This window comes from Calliopsis andreniformis, unplaced genomic scaffold (genome assembly GCF_051401765.1).
Source record: "Calliopsis andreniformis isolate RMS-2024a unplaced genomic scaffold, iyCalAndr_principal scaffold0022, whole genome shotgun sequence".
Classification (NCBI taxonomy): Eukaryota; Metazoa; Arthropoda; class Insecta; order Hymenoptera; family Andrenidae; genus Calliopsis; species Calliopsis andreniformis.
In genome coordinates this window covers 2,371,488-2,389,895 of record NW_027480432.1, presented here as the reverse complement: position 1 = coordinate 2,389,895, position 18,408 = coordinate 2,371,488, and the positions used below count along the sequence as shown (strand labels likewise).

At 52.4% G+C, this 18,408-nt stretch overlaps 1 protein-coding gene across 1 annotated transcript; it reads left to right on the top strand.

Moving 5' to 3' along the window:
• Positions 1 to 8,505: 8,505 nt before the first annotated feature.
• Positions 8,506 to 10,241, top strand: Vvl (ventral veins lacking). Its single transcript, XM_076390367.1, has one exon. It carries the CDS (start codon positions 8,719 to 8,721, stop codon positions 10,090 to 10,092), a length of 1,374 nt encoding a protein of 457 aa, XP_076246482.1. The 5' UTR covers positions 8,506 to 8,718; the 3' UTR covers positions 10,093 to 10,241.
• Positions 10,242 to 18,408: the final 8,167 nt, after the last annotated feature.

The window sequence follows — 18,408 nt, the reverse complement described above, 5'->3', positions numbered from 1 at the left end:
CCTGTACATTGCTCGCCTTCTTCTTCCTCCTTCGCCTTCTCCCTCGCGTCCTGTTCCTTTTCTCCTGCTCGCTGAGTGCGTGTAGGTGAGGGTGTAGAGGTGGGCCGACCTTATGGCCCTGGGCTACCGGGCTTCGTACCTAAGCTGGTCCTCCTATACGGGGTGTCTCACCTCGAAAAATGCGACTACTGCTCGGCGAACCTTCCTCGATTCGCAGATGTCCCTCCACGGGAGAAAGTGTTTTCCCCTGGCAATGGAATCGAGGGAGGCTGGTCTGTCTAGATCCTAGACTCTAGGAGAAGTGTTATCGCAGATTTTCTGTGGCTTCCGAAGCTCTCCCTTGTCGCGAGAAATGGTACTTACACCACCGTGCTATGCATCTAAACGAGCACAGTGACGTGTGGAGAATTAATGGGTCGGTGGAAATTAAATACACTTGGGGTAATTAACGATACGGGTTTCCTGTAATCTATCCCTCCGTGAGATGCTGTAGGGAGACTCTGTCTGTGACAATCACCCTTGTCAAGTGTACGTCAGTAAGCCTCGTTAATTACTCTTCTGTTGTTAAGTATACCTAGATCCCCATTTCAATTCGAACTTTTCAAAGAGAAAATATACACCGAATTAATCGAAACACCTCGTATGGATCCATCTAGTTCTAGGCTAACTCTATCTTACCATGGAAGGAAGGGTTGAAGTTCTCTCGCGAGATCAGTTTCGACCGCCGTGTATAGAGAGGAGCGGGCCGCTCGGCATGCAGCTCGCGACGCGCTAAATTATTAATCCTAAATTCTTTCGCCGCCATAATTCTTGCCGGCTGATTCGTCTCGAATTAGTTCCTATTAGGTGGTAGTCGGCTATACGGACTAATTCTCGGGGCTACGTGGCCGGTGTGCACTTGCAATTTAAAATCGACTTGTCGTCGTCGACGTTGGCGGTTCCACTGGCACGATCGGTCGTCGTGAGCGGCCAGACGGGTTATTAGGTTCGTTTCTCAACGAACATTCGTCGCACGATTACGATTAGGGAAGAAGCGGCTCGTTATCCAGAGGTAATCGACCGAAACTTGCCTCGATCACGGTATCAGGAAGACCTGTCTGTTTTCCGCGAATCGAATCACTGCGATCTGGTCCTCGTTGACCCAGGACCTAAGGGAACTTAGTACCAGGCAATTCCTTCGATTCTAGATTTTCTCAAGTATGTAGTGATCGAAGTACCACTGTCAGATGAGAAGAAAGGAGACCCACTGCACTACAGCCAGTTAGAGCCTCCTTCCATGTTCTCATCGTCTAACAGTAGATAGAGATTGACTAGATCTAGGGAGTTATGTATTTGAGAATGAGAAGTTATGTAGAGTTTAGAGATGGGAAGAAGGATGAATCTGGACGTCGAAAAATGCTTGCGTCGAGGCGAATTGGCTACGCAGGAGGATAGAAAATCGCAGGTTTCATCGACGATAGATTACACACCCGGTACAGAAGCTTCACCACCCACTCGAACAGCAGGACCAGCCCCGGCGGATCGTGATACCCCGCGGACAAATGCCGATAATTGCATTTTGCAGTTCGTGAATTCCTTCTTTTCTTCCTCGTCCGTGCCGTTTCTGCTTTCCCTCCCGCCTGCGCTCTCCTCTGGCCCTAGCTGACTCTCTTCTGCATTCGATACGATTCTCTGCTCTTCTAGAAAGAAACTTGCATCTCGGGCGACAGATTTCAGTAATTCCTCTTGCGAGGACTTCATCGAGTGACGTGGGTAAAATTGGCTTTTGAATTCTTATTCCTCTCGCTGGGAAAGGCAGACAAAAGCAGCTATATGTATAGCTAGAGGTTTCAGCTTTCACTTGCGTGTTACTACAGTCAATGTGAGATCCTAGAAAAATTGCAGTCTCGAGTCGCCTCGCAATCAAAGCATCAAACAGAGGCTTCATTTTTCCTCGATACCAAAGGACTAAATAAATTAGTGAAGCTCTGCGCAAGGAGAGAGCTGAGTCTCTAATAAATGTTGCTGAAATGGGCACTAGAAGTTCCCCCGATCATCGAGATGCTATCTAAATGAGCCGTGTCTACTTCGAAAAACTGACGTCTGGGGAATCTCAGCGGCGAGACTCCTCGGATATCGACAGATTAGGATCTAATCGTTTTTACGATCCACTCGAGTCCGTGGTTTTAACGCGTAACGCGGTACGTAAAACGATCGTTCGCCTCGCGGAAGTGGAGACTCGACGATCGGCGTTATTGACGTGTAACGCGCGTGGGCACGCGGCTCGATCTACGATCGGCCTTTATACTCGTAGCCAACTTGTACGCGTGGACACGTCGTCGTAAATCCGCGGGCGAAGTCGAGGGGCACAAGTGGCCTGGCTACTCTCTGTCCCTACCTGTCCCTCTGCTTTGCATGCGAACTTCAACAGCTCGAATTTCTCAGCGAAATTCTCCGTGGATCGACAGAGCGACCGATGGGTAATAACTACCTTGCCTCCCTTGGGTTTCTACGAATCGATTAATTACCAGGACTGTGATAACCGAAGACACAGGTTCCACGCGCTAGCAGCGACGACAGGCTTAATCGCGAGTAATAACTGGCCGACAAAGTCGCTGGAATCTCCAGGAGGGATGCGGCGGAGCTGGATGCCCGATGGGCGACGGCCGACGGGAAGAGGCTCGTCCCTCTTGTTTCACCCCCGAGAGGGATGAAGGAGGCAGAAGGCTCGCGAGGCAGTAGGGTATCCTGCTTCGTGTACGTGCGTGACGTCAATATGTCCAGGATAATAAGATGGCCGGCGATAAAGTGGTGGGTGTAGATACAAGATAACAATCAGCTGCAGTAGCTCCTGGCAATCTCGTGATTACAGGCTTAGCCTCCACTCGCTGCGTCTCTCTTTCACCATCCACTGCGCGCCTCCTCGCTCCCGTCTCTTTCTTTTTCTCCTATCTATCCTTCCTCACCGTTCATCCTCCTCTCGTCCTCCCTTTTCCTTCGCGGCGTCCCTCTGTAGCTGCGGCTTTCTCCGAAGGTTTACGATATATTTCATATAAGCGGCGCAGACTACCCACGATATCCTTGTTCTCGATCTTCTCTCCTCTGAGCTTCTTCTTCTCGTCTTCCCGATTTTCGCACATCGAATATTACAGCCTGACGGTGCAAAACGAGAAGGAGCCGCCGGTTCGGCACGACGCCGTCGGTGGTAGGCCGTTCCACCCCCCTGCTCGCCCCCTGCTCGCCCCCTGCTCGCCCCTGCTCGCCCCCTGCCCCAACCCCTCGCCGACCCATACGCCAGAGGTACCTCTTAATAATAATTTTGATCGGCAAATTGGCGTGGTGCATATTTCAGGCTTCGATCGTTATCTCGCGAAACTTTCGGTCCTTCCTGCGGTTCCGTTCCACGGGGCAGGGGGATGAAACGGGGGAGAAGGGTGGAGCAGCCCGCGGGCTTGGCTCGAAGGACGTCTCGCGATTCCTTGGTCCTCTGAGCACTGATCTTCTGGTAGAAGGAAATTTGAAAATGGGAGCTTGGTGATGTCTTTTTTAAGACAGAGAAGCTGGATCGGAGTTACCTTGTAGCGTCGTTAGTAACTGTGTTGCATTGGGGAAGTTCTCGCGCACTTGCTGGGCCAAGAAACTCGCAGGTGGAGCAGGGAGACGTCAGCGGTCGATTTCAAACGCAAATTCGCGCACACCGCGAGTCCCCTTGCGAATTTCGCCCGCTTCAGTGAAGGATCGTGGTCGAGGAAGTTAGTCGAAGAGGATTCGATCCTGCCCTGAGTATAATCGAATCCTGGATAAGCTTAATCCATTCCTGGCGGCGCTTATGACGCTTTGCTGGACGACTGGGACCCGAGAGGGCCACCTACCACAGTGTTTCCGTTCCCCACTATCCTGGTTGGAGTCTCTGCCCATTAACCTTTCCACTCGACTCGCTTGGAGACCTTTCGCGTCCATCCCTGCGTTTGCTTCGCCTCGGCTCGTTGAAACGGCCGTTTCGATCGAGAAACGGAAACGAACGGTATCTCTCCAGGTGGAAAAAACCATTTGGCTGGTCGTAACGAGACGTCAGATTCACGCGGCCTCGACGCCGCACTCGAGAAAGAATCGCGAGAGATCGTAAAAATTCGGGTCACGAACCTACGGCTGTAAATAAAACCATTGTCTTTTTCTCGCCTCCGTCGTTGACACATTTCTTCGCGGTCCTCGCATCGCTCCACGCGCGGCCTATCGATTTCTCCCTTTGAGCCGACGAAACGAACGATCGAGACGGTGGAATTTCTTGGGACTCTAGTTTATATTCTAAAGAGTATCGTTATTTATTGATATGTAGTTATTGATATTCTACATAAAATTATTAAACAAGTTTTAGGTACTTTAGCTTGTCAATTATAATGCGTATTCATTAAGCAGGACTCTGATTTTCCTCGTTGATATTTTCAAGGACTGCAGCCCTTAAGTATGTAAAAGTTAAATGAATAAATATACCCCTAGTCGACAGTCGATCATTTCCAGTGACATATTCCTTCTGAAAATGTAGTTTAGTCCTGCCTCAAGGGATGGCAGCACGTTTACCAAGCACCCCTCGCATCCTAGGGAAAACCCTCGCGCAAAGGGTGTGCAGGGGTGATTTTTCTGCCTTCTCTGGACAAAAGCACCGCCTGCTGCTGCCACCTGACGACCAGATTTCCAACTGAAGCTCCTAGCTCTCTCTCTCTTCAACTTCCTCTCTCTATCTTTCATTTCCCCCCCAGGTACCTCGTCCCCTCTACGATTCCCATTCGTCCCCACTCGAGTGCATCGAGCGTTTCCCTCCCTCCTTCGCGGTTCTGCCCGAGTTTCCCTCCCTTTTTCATCGCTCCTCGTCGAAATTTCTCTCTTCTCTCTTTCCGTATCTTTCCTTCGACCTTTCATCCCTTCCACCCCCTTTCGAACGTTTTTCCACCCCCATCCCTCTGACGTGGTCGATGGGAAAGCGACGCGCTCGCGGTTACCCGCCACGAGGAAAAGCTATAGCAGCGCCGTAAAGTCCCTCGTAGCGTATTTCGTATTAAAATATTAAAATATTCATTCGAAGCATAAAGGCGGCCAAATTACGCCGGTTAGCGTGCTCCATTCACGTACGGGGGTCGCGGTGCTCGTACTTTTTTACGGCTGCCGCGACCTACGACACGTTCTAAATACCCCCCGGGCCCCCTACTCTCGCGATCAATCGTCTTTGGTTCAACCATGAATCCTGCAACACGCTTCCTACTGTTTTTATTCCTCTTTTACAGGATACCTCACCTGCTTCAATTCCCCTTTTACGGTTCTCCTCGTTATATGCTGTAGCCACTACTTAAAATTCTATTTCTCAAGTGCTTAAAGGAACACTCACTCCCTCGATCCCATAACCAATCTGTAGATTCGAAGTACCGAACTTCGATAACCGATTGCACCAACCGGAAGTCCAAGATAGCAGCCGCGATCCAGCACCGACCGTTTCTTGTCCCCGATGCTTTTCACAAACGTTTTCGCACCCCACGAAGATCCTCGAGCACGGGACAAGGTGCAGGACGCGCCCCCTAGGGCCGCTGGCTCAGAAAAGACCGACTAAATTATGCAAGCAAACGTTCAGGTAGTAAAGTGTTTTCACGGAACAGGCCGTTGCTGGTTGCTTCCCCCAGCGCGTCCTCGGCTGCGTCCTCGGCTGCGTCCTCGGCTGCGTCCACGTCACCCCTTGCCGAGGAGCTGGCTACCTGTCGGGTCCTAAGCAAATATTTCACGGCAGCGTTCGATCCAATTTGACGAGGGCTGCGAAATCAAATTAAGCGAGCATTACAGAGGCTCCTGAGCATTGATCGACACCAGTCGAAGCGCCAGAGAGACAATCGTAGGGCGGTGGACTGAAGACAGTCCGAAGGTAAGAAAATCTGTGCCAAAGGTGGTCAGCTGGGTGCAGGCGGGTAATAAAGTTGGCAAAGAAGCGATAATAGCAGGCTAGCATTAAGATGCTCGTAATTCCAGCGAAACGGGCCGCGCGCGGCGTATAATAACGAGCCGCGTAAATGACAGAGCCGGGCGTAATTGGTATCGGTGTGCGCTCGAAATTCCTAGGTTCGGTAGCACCGCGGCTATATTTATCGTTAGCGAGCGCGAAGTATCGCGGCGTCCGTGCTGGCTCCTTCTTCCGCGATGTCAGTCGATATTACGCGCCTGGGGACGTGCGTGCGCGGTTCTTGGATCAGAGAGAACCGACGGCCTCCAAACCTGCTCTCGAGTAAGACAAAAGCGAAGAAAAAGGTCAACGAGTGCAAACGACTCAGGACAACTGTTGCACTCTACGCGTGAATCGAATGATTTGCTTACGAGATGAGGTTCTCTGGGAAAGGCTCCAGAACCAGAAAGTTCAAGAGGCTGTGCAAGTTTTACACCGAGAGGGGTAGGCTAGATTTCTAGGTATTTAGATGTTTGGATACAGTTTCGGGGTCACCAGTATCCTCTCGAAATTGAAGATCGCGAGATGCTATCTGGAGTGATCCATGTTCCTGGAGGGTCTCGTAGAGCAACTGAAAAAAGGATAGATGAAGGAGGCTCAGGGTGCCCCAACTTGGAGGGTGCCCACAGGTGCGAAGGCGCAAAGCCAGCTGGGTAGTTGAAACGGTAGGACGCAGGGGGATCCGCGGCGGCACACGATGATCTAACTCACCCCTCCTGAGGGGTGGCTGGCACGTACTGCATAATGCTGCTACCTGTGGCTCTCATTTAAATGTACTAAACCTCGCTTGCTCGCTCGATCTCCCTTCCTCCCCCTTGGTCGCTCGGTACGCCGTTAGCTCGCGCCCAACGAAACAACCTTTTTTATTCGTCCGTTCCTATTGATACCACCCCCCCTCGGGGCCCTGCTGGTCCGCTGTTCTCGCTAATTAATCACCTCGAACGAGTACCTGTTGCGCGGCTGCGCGACGCCGCTCGCTCGCGCCTCTTCCGGTTTAAACTCACGGACGCTTTCTAGATTGCCCCGACTTCGCCCTTTCTGGAGGAAAGGCGTTTCGGAAGGAACGCGCTGCACCGATGGCCATCCGCTGCACCTGTTGCACCGCGGGTCCTGTCACACGGAAGTGCTTGTGGATCTTTTCGCGAAATTGGGACCTGTTGCGTGGAGAATCCTTCAAGGTGCTAAATAACTGGATCGCTAAAAATCTAGTACAGCCTGAGGAAAAATTCCGCTGCGACGAAATAAACAACTGGACCTAAATTGTACCAGAAGACACTAAAAAAAAGTGTTCTAAATGCGAAACCTAGGACACCTTAAAAATCTAGTCTCTCAAGTCTCTCTCAGATCCTTGAGATCCCAAGCAAGGACACTCCTGAAAGGAATGTAATAACATGGCGCGAAATTGAAATCTATTTCCTCTCACGCAGGTTCCTGGCTCCTCGTATTCGGCCCCGTCGTGGGTGTTTGCGCGCCTGGTCGCGGAAGGTATCCAGAGTCTCGGTAGTCTCGGCGCAGCGAGGATAGTCGGAGTGGAGTCTCGAATCGAGTGTGGTGGATCGGTGAAGCGTTAGGGGCGAGGTGGCGAGCAGGGGTGAGAGCAGTGGCGCCTGGGGTGCGTAGGCTGCCTCGGAGGCGCGGTCGTCGGAAGTTCCGCCCTTGGGTGACGTTGTTCGACGGCCACCTTGCGAGCAGGGCCAATGGGAAAGCGAGCGCTGGTTCTCGGTGGGGATGTGCAGGTCGGTGGCGCGCATGAGTCGCTTCCACCGAGCGGTGGTCCGGGAGCCTCGGGAACCTCGAGCGAGCTGCGAGGCGAGGCAGTCAGTCGCTCTCAGCTACGACATGCATAACGCATGAGAGAGCCCGAGCGAGATCTTTTGCGAGCCGTCGTCTCTCCTCTCGCGCGAGCACACACTCTCTCTCGCTCTCGCGTGCACACACTCGCACGGAGAGACAGCACACGCGCGCAACCGACGACAACCACCGTGGTGCACCTTTTACTCGGCTCCGGTGTTCGTCCGCACTCGTTCTCGCGTTCCTGTCGCCGCGTCGTCGTCCCTTCGCGTCCCGCCGAGCCGAGCCGAGCCGAGCCGCTCGCGAGTGTCGCAGAGTGCACCCTCGACGAGTCCTCAGTCGAACCACCGACAGTGATTACGCGACCAGCGATGAGTGATCGGTAAGAACCGAGCCAGCTCGCGAGTGCTTCGGTTAACTCTCGACAGATTCTTCGACTGTTCTCGTGTGGAGTTGGGAACGGATCGAGGGAGAGCAGCGTCAACCTGGGACAAGGTCCAGCAGAGTTGGAGTGTTAAACGTCTCCGCGGGGATCCTCCCCGGAGGACGGGGTCCAGAGACCTGGCTCTCTTGTTACTGTGAACGCGTTAACATCGTCTGTTTGGGAAAACTATGGACTACGGGTTGTTCTCGCGCGCGACGATGCCGCTTACTCGGGATTTGGTGCGTCGTCGCGAACGATGGACTGTGCGCTACGTGTGAGAGTTTATCAGCGAAGGAAAAGGGACTGTAACTAGGAGAGGATACACCCTCCCCGTCGGATATCCCCTTGTCCACACAGAAGACACACTCAGACTCTTGGAGCGTGTTAGGATTCCGAGAAGCAGGCGAAGAAACGAGAAAAGCCAGAACAGCCTACGAAAAGAGGGTGCCCTCCTGGGGCAACCTCCCTGGGGCAACCCCTCCTGAGAATCCAAGCGAGGCGATCGCGAGAGGATTCGGCGAGAACTGAGTGCGAGGAGAAGTAGATGGCCGCTACCACGTACATGCCGATTAGTAGCGCAGTGTCGTCCGAGCTGGATGGTGGTTCGGGTACCGCGATCGGGATGAACATCGCCGTGGGTGGCTACTCCTCGGGCTCGCCTCGCAGCGCCGCCGACGCCGGGGAGATGAAGTACATGCCGGCGCCTCAGCATCATCACCACCATCATCACCATCACCAGGTGTCGTCGTCGCCGTCGCCGAATGGACTCTCTCATCCGACGGCGAGCCTCTCGTCGGCGAACCCCTGGGTGAGCCTTCAACCGAGCAGCGACCACTGGGCGTCCTCGATGGGCATGCACCACACCAACCACCATCCCCATCACCATCCACACCAGGCGAACGCCGGTTTGGACGTGAAGCCTTTGGCTGCGGCCGCGGCAGCGACGGCCGCGGCCGCGGCGGCGGCTGCCAACGACCAGTCGATGCATCACCGCGGAGGACCTCATCAGTCGCCAGGCATGGCCTCGCCGCATCCTTGGCACGCGCCAGTCGTCGCCTCGGCCCACTATAACCCCAGCGGTGGCGCGGCCTCGCCCACCACCCTGCAGCAATACCACGCCGCGATGAACGGCATGCTGCACCCGCACCCGCACCAGCACCACCCGCCGCTGCACAACCACCAAACAGGGCTGCACCCGAACCTGAGGGACCCTGGCTCGCCGGTGGGCCACGCGCTGCACCCTGGCCACGCGCACGACAGGGACCACAGCGCAGGGGAAGAGGACACGCCGACCTCGGACGACCTCGAGGCGTTCGCGAAACAGTTCAAGCAGCGGCGCATCAAGCTTGGCTTCACCCAGGCGGACGTCGGTCTCGCGCTCGGTACTCTCTACGGCAACGTCTTCTCGCAGACGACGATATGCAGGTTCGAAGCTCTCCAGCTGAGCTTCAAGAACATGTGCAAGCTGAAGCCGCTGCTGCAGAAGTGGCTCGAGGAGGCGGACTCGACGACCGGCTCGCCGACGAGCATCGACAAGATCGCCGCCCAGGGCAGGAAAAGGAAGAAGCGCACCTCGATCGAGGTGACGGTCAAAGGGGCCCTCGAGCAGCACTTCCACAAACAGCCGAAGCCCTCGGCGCAGGAGATCTCCACGCTGGCGGATAGCCTGCAGCTGGAGAAGGAAGTGGTCAGAGTTTGGTTCTGCAACCGACGGCAGAAGGAGAAGAGGATGACGCCGCCGAACACGCTGGGCGATGGGATCATGGAGGGCATGCCGCCAGGTCACCAGGGACAGACGGGCCTGCACCAGGGCTACCATCCGCAGGATCATCTCCACGGCTCGCCCATGGGACACAGCCACAGCCCCCCCATGCTCAGCCCTCAGGGCCTCACGGCCCACTCGCTAGCGGCCCACTAGCGTTCGCCGGGGCCTCCCCCGTTGGGCCTCTCGATAACCTCTCAAAACTCGGCGAACAACCCGGTCGCGGCTTCCTCGCCGCCGGACACGCTCCCTCCGTTCTATCACCACTATCTGCAGGCGCGCACCGGCTACTCGACCAGCTCGTAGCCGCGACGGACGCCGAGCTGCGCCGACTTTGCGCCTTGCCTTCACTCCGCTGATCGAGCCTACTGCTCGACCCTGGGGCCCTTCGACCACGACCGACTGAATTCGTCGGTAAGCTGGGGCTACCATGCGCGAAGTGTCTGAACGGTTCGAACTCTTGACGAGGTTCAACGGGGTTCAACGAGGCCGACGAGCCCGGGCCATTGGGGAGGCTTCATGAAAACCGCCCGCCGACACCGCTGGACGACAGAGGAGTCCTTCTGCGAGAGGACTGCGCGAACACACAGGGAGATACGAGATTCGTGGTGATCACGTCTCGAACGTGCTGATCTCGCCGTCTTTGTGAACCAGGTGGACGCGGCGTGCCGCGAGTCGCGAGTTCCTCGCCGAGATATCAGGGTGTCTGAAGTGCGTAATCCGCGCGCGCGGCCAGCTCGATCCGTCCGCCCGTCCGCCCCGTTCGTTCGTGGAATAATCATTTGTTTCGAGTTGCTGAGACAGAACGCTGCTGCGGTGAGAATGAGAGGAAAAGTGAGGATTCGCGATGGACGTTGAATCGTGTGAGTCGTCGAACGACGGACAACGACGGACGAGGATGGCCGCGGGGATGGCCGCGGGGGCGGGGCGGTGTGTTCGCGCGGGATTTGCTCGGAGCAAACCCGCCGCGAATGATGTAACATAAGTAAATATGGACTGTAAATAATGTACTAGATAAAGCTAGTAAGTTAAGTGAGAGAGCGCGCATCGTCGACGTCTCGTCGACGTCTCGTCGTCGGCCGTCGGGGGCGAGGTCGGAGAGAACGATGCGGCTGAGTAAGACGAGGAGAGAGCCGAGCAGATTCGCGGAGACGGACAGGGCACGCGTTTAACGGGGAAAAACGCGCGTGCCTGGAAACGTGCGACGAATCCTGTCGACGGCTGTACCCCCTCGCAAAGAAAACCCCTTCTGTATAAAGAGTAAGTATATGTACACACCACAAATGAATATATATATAAATATATATATACAAGATGGATATAGATATTATATATGTATAAATAAAAAAGAAGTCTATGTATATGAGAGAGAGAAATCTATGGCGATGTCGAGAGGTTGTAGCTAGATTATTATTACTGCGCCGTTTACTTGTCGAGGCACCGTGTTCGCGATGAGGAGCTATTGTAAACGACGAGAGTGATACAGGCCTGTCATTATTATTTGTCATTATTACGGTGGTTTTATTATTATCGCTATTATATTATTCGTCATCTCTTTACTGTCATTTTATTACTATTCCTTTATTATTACGATTATTATTATTATTACTATTATTAATGTTATTATTATCCTGTTGCCCGGAGGCTGATCGCAGAGCGAGAATCTTGCGTTTTTTCGTCGCCGCCGGGCACCGCGCGAACACGTTTCTCTTTCTCTCTTTTCTTTCTCTCTACTCGCTACTCGCGCGATCTCGTCTCTCCTTTTCTCCCCCGTTCGCTTCGTTACCCGTCTCGTCCGAATTCTCGCCAAGAACCCGCGACCAGTGGTCCTCCGGATCTCATCGTTATATTTTTCCTCAGCTCGTTGAATCTCTCGCTCTGCGATTGCCACTATTTCGTCCGCGAAAATGTCGTCCCCTGTTGTGGCACAGGCATCTACTTCTTCCCTCCACTCGACACGATTGGCTGTACATACTAGAATTAGGGTCCTGAGAAAAAGTACGCGGCCCGATCGGATGATCCGCGAAAAGCTGCCGCGAAGTCGCCTGCAACCAAAGGGAACAAGCACAATCGAAGGAGATGCTGTTCGCGAAAGCTTTTGCTCGATTTTCCAACCACTACGCTTCGTTTTCTTCTACGCCTCGTTGGCCACTTCTCTACTAAGTACTCGATTCGATAGACGTATGCTTCACGATCCCTTCAGGCGAAATGCAAACGAAATTGATAGAGAAAGTGTCTCCTTGAAATTGGACCACTAGCTTCAGAATACGACTAGTTCTACTCCACTTACTCCTAGCGTAAATTCTTCAAAATTCTGTAGAATAAAATTCTGTAGATAAAAGTTCCTGTCTAAAGAATTGTTCCAGCAAAAAGTCTGGTCACGAATAAGCCATCGAGCCCCGCGACCTCGAGGCTCCTTTTTTAACGCCTTTTCGCGCGTAGGTGGTCGCAGTCCTCCCCTACCTGTCCCCCGCCTTTTCTTCCACTTTATTTTCTCTCATCTCGAGGCTGTTCGGTGCCTGTGATCCTCCCAGAGCCGCGTGTACCGTGCCTACGCAGAACGACCCGTATCTTTCTCTTTTCCGGTAGGGTGTCCGCGAAAAAGGGGCGCAAAAAGGGGGCCGTGTCGCGACGCTTGTCGCCGCTGCCGTTCTCGATGCGCGCCGATTTCTCCCGAGCACCTAAGACAGACCGTAGCTTCCGCGTCGCTCAGCGCTTTCGGTTCACGATTAACTCCCGATCCCGCGCAAAGAACCTCGAATGAATTCATCAGAGCACTCAGGAATTATGCGAGCCGCGTACGCGCGAGACGATCCTTGACGCGGGCGGCATGCGCGAGCAGGGCTCGAGGCGACGACTCTCTGGCCTTTTCGAACGATTCTTCCGACTGTTTATTTGCGTGGACTCCATAGATACTCTGTAGGAACTCTGAAACCGATAAAATTCTACTCGATCGCTGTCCAGACCACCCCTTTATATCGGCCACCCCCTCGCCGTCGCGTCGATATTCATGCAACTACCTACGAGCTCGAAAAGCCATAAACCTTCCTGTTACGAAATCTCCTAGACACGGTCCGTGCAGTAGAGCCGAATGAATGCTTGAGCAGGTGATACCCTGTCGTTCGTTAGTTATCGACTGTCAGCGGGGCGTGTTTAATAAGGGGGCGCAAAGTGACAGGCCCTGGGCCGACGGGACACATGCCAATCGCTGTGCAAGTAACTAAAGACCACTTGTTTTCAAACCTTCTTTTTCGTCTGAGGGGGATTTTTCTTTTCCGTGGGATCTATGACAATCGTCGAGTCGGAAATCGAGAAATCGTGGATCGAGGAGACAGCTTCGACTGGTCACTTCGTTTCCCTCGATTTCTCTCGAGTGAGCGGTATGGCTTCGTTAGACGACAGCTCGCGAGTCTACATCGGGATTACGCGTTATCGGTGACACGGTTTCCGTGATTATTTGCTCAATTGGCGCGAGTATCTGCGCGCAATCCTCGGCCACCGGTCGCGATCTGGGAAGAGTTTCGTGTTTGTTTGTCCCACCGAGGCGAAAAGGAGAGCGAGAGGGACGGAGAGGAGAAAGACGCGTCTTTGAAGTTTCCTTGGCGATCTTCCTCTTGAGGTTCTTTCAAGGAACAATTCGGACGCGAAGAGGACGTTTCCATGTCTTTTTTTGGTTTTTGTTATTTTAATGAAACGCGCTCCGAGATCGCGCGGCCAGAGAGAAAGAGAACGGGAGAATGGGAGAATAAGAAGGACCTGTCTGGCCAATGAAATCATCTGCGTCTACCGTTGTTTTGTTGATTTTCCTTCAATTGTTGCGCGATCTAGAGATGTGTCTCGAAGCAGCAGGTGATTTGACTGGTGCAGGGTCCGTTGTTTACCGAATTCTGCGTGAAACTGCGACAGGAGGCGCTCTTACGTTCAGTCGCGGTTCTGTAAATAGACGAAGTAGCGTTTTGGTAGCGGGATGGCCTCGACAGTTGCAGGGAATCGAAGAGCACGATTGATCGAAAGGTGGAGTAGGTTCGATGATCGATTCTCAGCGACGAAAGAGACCGCGTTGATTCGAAATTGCGATCGCTGATTGAACTCTTCGATTCTTGGCTAACTTTCAGCGACGGCAAATTTTCTGCGTCGATGACGATGGTGCGTGTGATGATGAGAGTGTATGTGACGTGTGTGAGTGTGTCTGCGCGCGAGAGAGGGAGAAAAAGCGACGAGAAGGCATGTAAAGATACTTAGACGTACGTGGAACACGCGTGTCACACGCGCGTAGAAGACGATCGTAACGAAACGAGACGCGAAAACGAAACCGAGCACGCGAAGGAAAATGAAACTGTAAACAGCTCCTCCTTCTCCCTGTATATTATTATAATTAAACATTAATTATTATTAACGTAAAAATAAAGATTTGGCGAAATGGTGGTGACGTTTTGTTAGAATGGCAGAAACTAAATTACTACTGAATTTTAATTAATAAACGACATGAAAGTAATACAACAACAAAACTGACTTTTCTTTTTGCATTTATCTCGAACACTACCCGAAAACGAGCGATTAATATTGCGTCACATGCGAGCTCGAGTCCGAGTCTAATTAACTATTTTCATCCGGTCGAGTAGATTCGTTCTCGAGAAACACCCGTCCAATCCGATCCTCTAATTAAATATTCCATAATCCCGTCGATCTACGGCTTACCAGTTCACTGACTTCTATCCCACCATATCAACTCCACAGAATCCGAAGTAACACTCAACCCAATAGCATTGGGTCAGCACATAAACCTCTGTCCTTTTAAAAAAAGGATATCTCTAAGTCTCTAGAAGCGATTCCTCCAATTTAAAAGTGGCGAAAGTCTGGTTACCAGTCGACAGGTCGAACACCGCTCACGATCGAGAGTCGTCGGTTCGCGAGCGTCGTTTTCTTTGCAATTATTAGCTGGGATAATGGAGCGGTCGCGGACGAGCTCGAGCAACCGTTAATCATCGCGGTAGTTGATGCGACAAGTGGAATAATTAGACGAGGAAAAGCTCGAATCGGTTGCGGAGCGGTATCCCCTTCGAGCGATGATTTCGTTACTCGCTGACGTAACTCGCGGGCGAAAAGGATCGGTTTCTGGAACACGAACGCTCGTCGAGGCTCCTCGCTTCGCTTGGGATCGCCTACGTCCTCAGCGTTCAATTTACGCGTCGTTTCTTCGACCGTTCTTCCATCGCATCGAGAATCTGAATGGGAGTAAACGATTCATAGACAATACGATTCATTATGATTCATACTTATTCGCGGCCGATTAACAGCCACGAGTAACGACACTGGCGCGCACGCAAGCAAAGTGCCAGCCGTGGATTAATTACCGCGGATGCGTCTGTTTTAATCTGACGTCGTCGACGAACCATCTTCTCTTAGCATTCCACTTGGGATTGCGCGAATTCCTTCGATAACGATTCCGTTTATGTTTCGAAGCAATGCTGGGGAACGATAAAGGAATATTAGCTCGAAACGTATTAATCCACGTGTGATTTTCGTTCAAATCCGCGACGAAACGAGATTATATAATCAGAGGCGCACAGAGGTTGCGGTTTCCAATTCCCGCAACCAGCACGGTTCCAATCGGCTGCGAAATAATTGGAGGTAGAGTCTGGCTGGTCCAATTTTTACTCGCGGAAGCGGGTCATTGGAATCGTGCGGCTTAGAACATCTCGCGGAAGCGTGTCTTCTCGGGGTTACGCAACGCCTCTCGGGGAGCCACTTTGCACAGCTGGGGCTTCGATAGCGAGGTGTGCTCGAAAACGTGTCGAATAGAGGTTATTGATAAGACGTTTCTTCGCATCGTTGACCGAAAGAAGAGTGAGGAAGCAGACGCTGCGAGTAGGCTGGCCCTTAATTGCTACGGTGTGGATCACACGTTGTCATTTCAATTTCAATATTTGATATGAGAGATATCCAGAGATCACTTCGAAAGCTTAATAAAGCGAACAATTTCATAATTGAAACAGGTTTGGAAAATTTGAATATTTAAATATTTGAATATTTGAATACTTGAATTTTTGAATTTTTGAATTTTTGAATTTTTGAATATTTGAATATTTGAATTTTTGAATTTTTGAATATTTGAAAATTTGAATTTTTGAAATCACTCACTACTGACAGACACCATATCAAACAAGGGTTACAATGAACCACAGTGTTTTCTTGCTTCCTAATTGGATCCACTCTTCCATCAACCTGTTCAAACAGCTTGAAACCACAGTCTTTGATCGAAACCTCCCATACAAGATTGGATTTCACCTAGTTTGCACGCGACGGCAGGAAATGACAGTCTGTTTGGTACTTAATAACGGCGATTCGTCGGAAAATGACTGGTCTTCGAATTCTTTTTAGACCCTCTTCGTTTTACGCGCGGCTCGTTACCTTAATCGTCCTTAAATCGCGAAACGGCTAATAAAGCGCGACCCGAAACGATCGTCGCCAGCTGTCGATCTCGATCCAACCGATGATCCGCGGGGACGTTAAACGTCCATGGTTACCAGCAGATTCTCGATAAGGGACGATCGAATAATTCTCGCCAGCTCGATCCATCCGAGGTGTTGCTGAAAGGTGTCGCGTTACGATCTTCCTGCTACTTGAGTAGCATTCGCGAAGCTCAACGACGATATTAATAATCGAAGGGCTGCTTGCCTCGGCGACTGGTTCCTTCGTAGACAAACCAGTTCGTCGTTTGACGGATTTACTGATAGTCTACTTGAGAGCTATAATGATCTGGGGCTTGGGTAGAACCTGAGAGCTATCCGTTGGAACTGTAGACGAAGGGTTCTCGTTGCAAATTAAGTAGAGCGGGTCGTTGATATAAGCATGATATAGAACTGTTGAGTTTATGGCGAGGGCTTAGGTTCTGAGTTAAACTCTACTCACAGTAGTTCATTTACCGAGTGACAAGTCTTGCTAGAAGCGATTTATGCTCCTAAGAACTGTGCTTCCTTAACATTTCTTTTTCTCCCTTATCAAATTCTCTGCCGATTTGATTCCATCGCGAAGAAGCATTCCTAAGCACTCTCCGATCAAACGGTTCGATATCCTCGGTGCACCGGACACCTCTCTTCCGTATAAAGTCGGCGATCGCTGGGCGGACACGCGTTTCCGGTTCCTGCGAGCGGCGACGAGCGTCGGCCGAGCGACTCGTGCTGCTTCGGAGCGCATCCACGCGAGTCCGATTATTACGTGGAAGCGCGAACTGCCTTCGATAATTATGCATGGAAAGGAGCTACGATTACCCAGCGAGATACGCTCCGACGGGGGCGATTATTGCTTTCGCAGGGGCGGGGGAGGGGAGATTCTTTGTTCGATCGGCGTTTCGAGGGAAACCAGGCAGCCAGGCTGGAACGAGCAACCGTTAAATCAATTTTAAGAACAGGTTTCGATCTTCCTAGGCCCCCTATCGTGTCTAGGATCTCCCAGATTTCATTTTCGCGATTCGCCGTGACGTAACGAGCGGAGCCTGTCGCCGAAGACGCTCGATGCACTCGGCGATCGCGGAGCGCGATTAATCGCTACGTGTATAGTTGCTTTTCAACCAGCCGCCGACGTAACACGCCGAAAGGAGGAGGAGAAGACTCGGAACCAGGTGTCAATCAGGACACCGTCGGATGGTTTCACCTCGACGGTGCGTGACACGCGCGAACAATGAGCGTCGTGCCGAAAGGGGTGAGTCTGGAGGTGGGAGCTGAGGTTCGCGAGGAAAGACGAGGAGAGGGTTGAGGAGAGTTTGCAGGAAGGAAGATATAGGAGAAATGGAAAGTGATGGAAAAGGGAACGCGAATCTTTAAAGAGGAATAGAGGGAGGCAGGGGAGGGAGTAGACAGAGGGGCAGGGAAATTGAAGGGTGGTGGGCGCAAGCGCCAGCTACCCCTTCGAACCCAGAAGACATGCGCTCTAGAAGACAGCCCTCGTTCCTCCTCCCTCCTTTCGGCTTCCACCCTCGCCGCAGACATCTCGTTCACACCTACCGAAATTATTGTTATAGGCTCACCGTGACGTCTGCGTACACGGGTCCACGCTCGCGTACGGCTTATCCCTCCAATCCTCTGATAAGAGTTTGTCGATACCCAGGGATATCGCGCCGCGGATTATTCAATCGGCTCGTCCTTCACGGTGTCGCGATAGCTCGGGACTATTAGGTACCTTTCGAAGCGACTCCAGTTTTTCCACGTGCCTGCTACCCTAGGCACTAGGGAAATTCATCAGCCGAACGTGGCGGGCGTAATTGAGTCGTCCCGCGACGCAGCAGCTTCGCGATTGTTCGCTCGACATCGGCAGGCATTCAATTTCAATGTCCAGACATGTGTCGCGAGCGGAGAGAGAGCCTGCAGTCACCTGCGGTAAAAATAGAACGCTCTTAAACGCGGGCCTGTCGCGGCAGTCTCCTCGATCCAACAGTCGATTCGTTGGCTATCCTTCTTCGAATCTACGTGTTTG

What these genes read in the sequence shown, in the direction of transcription:
- Vvl (XM_076390367.1), top strand. Translation starts at nt 8,719, where the DNA reads ATGGCCGCTACCACGTACATGCCGATTAGTAGCGCAGTGTCGTCCGAG.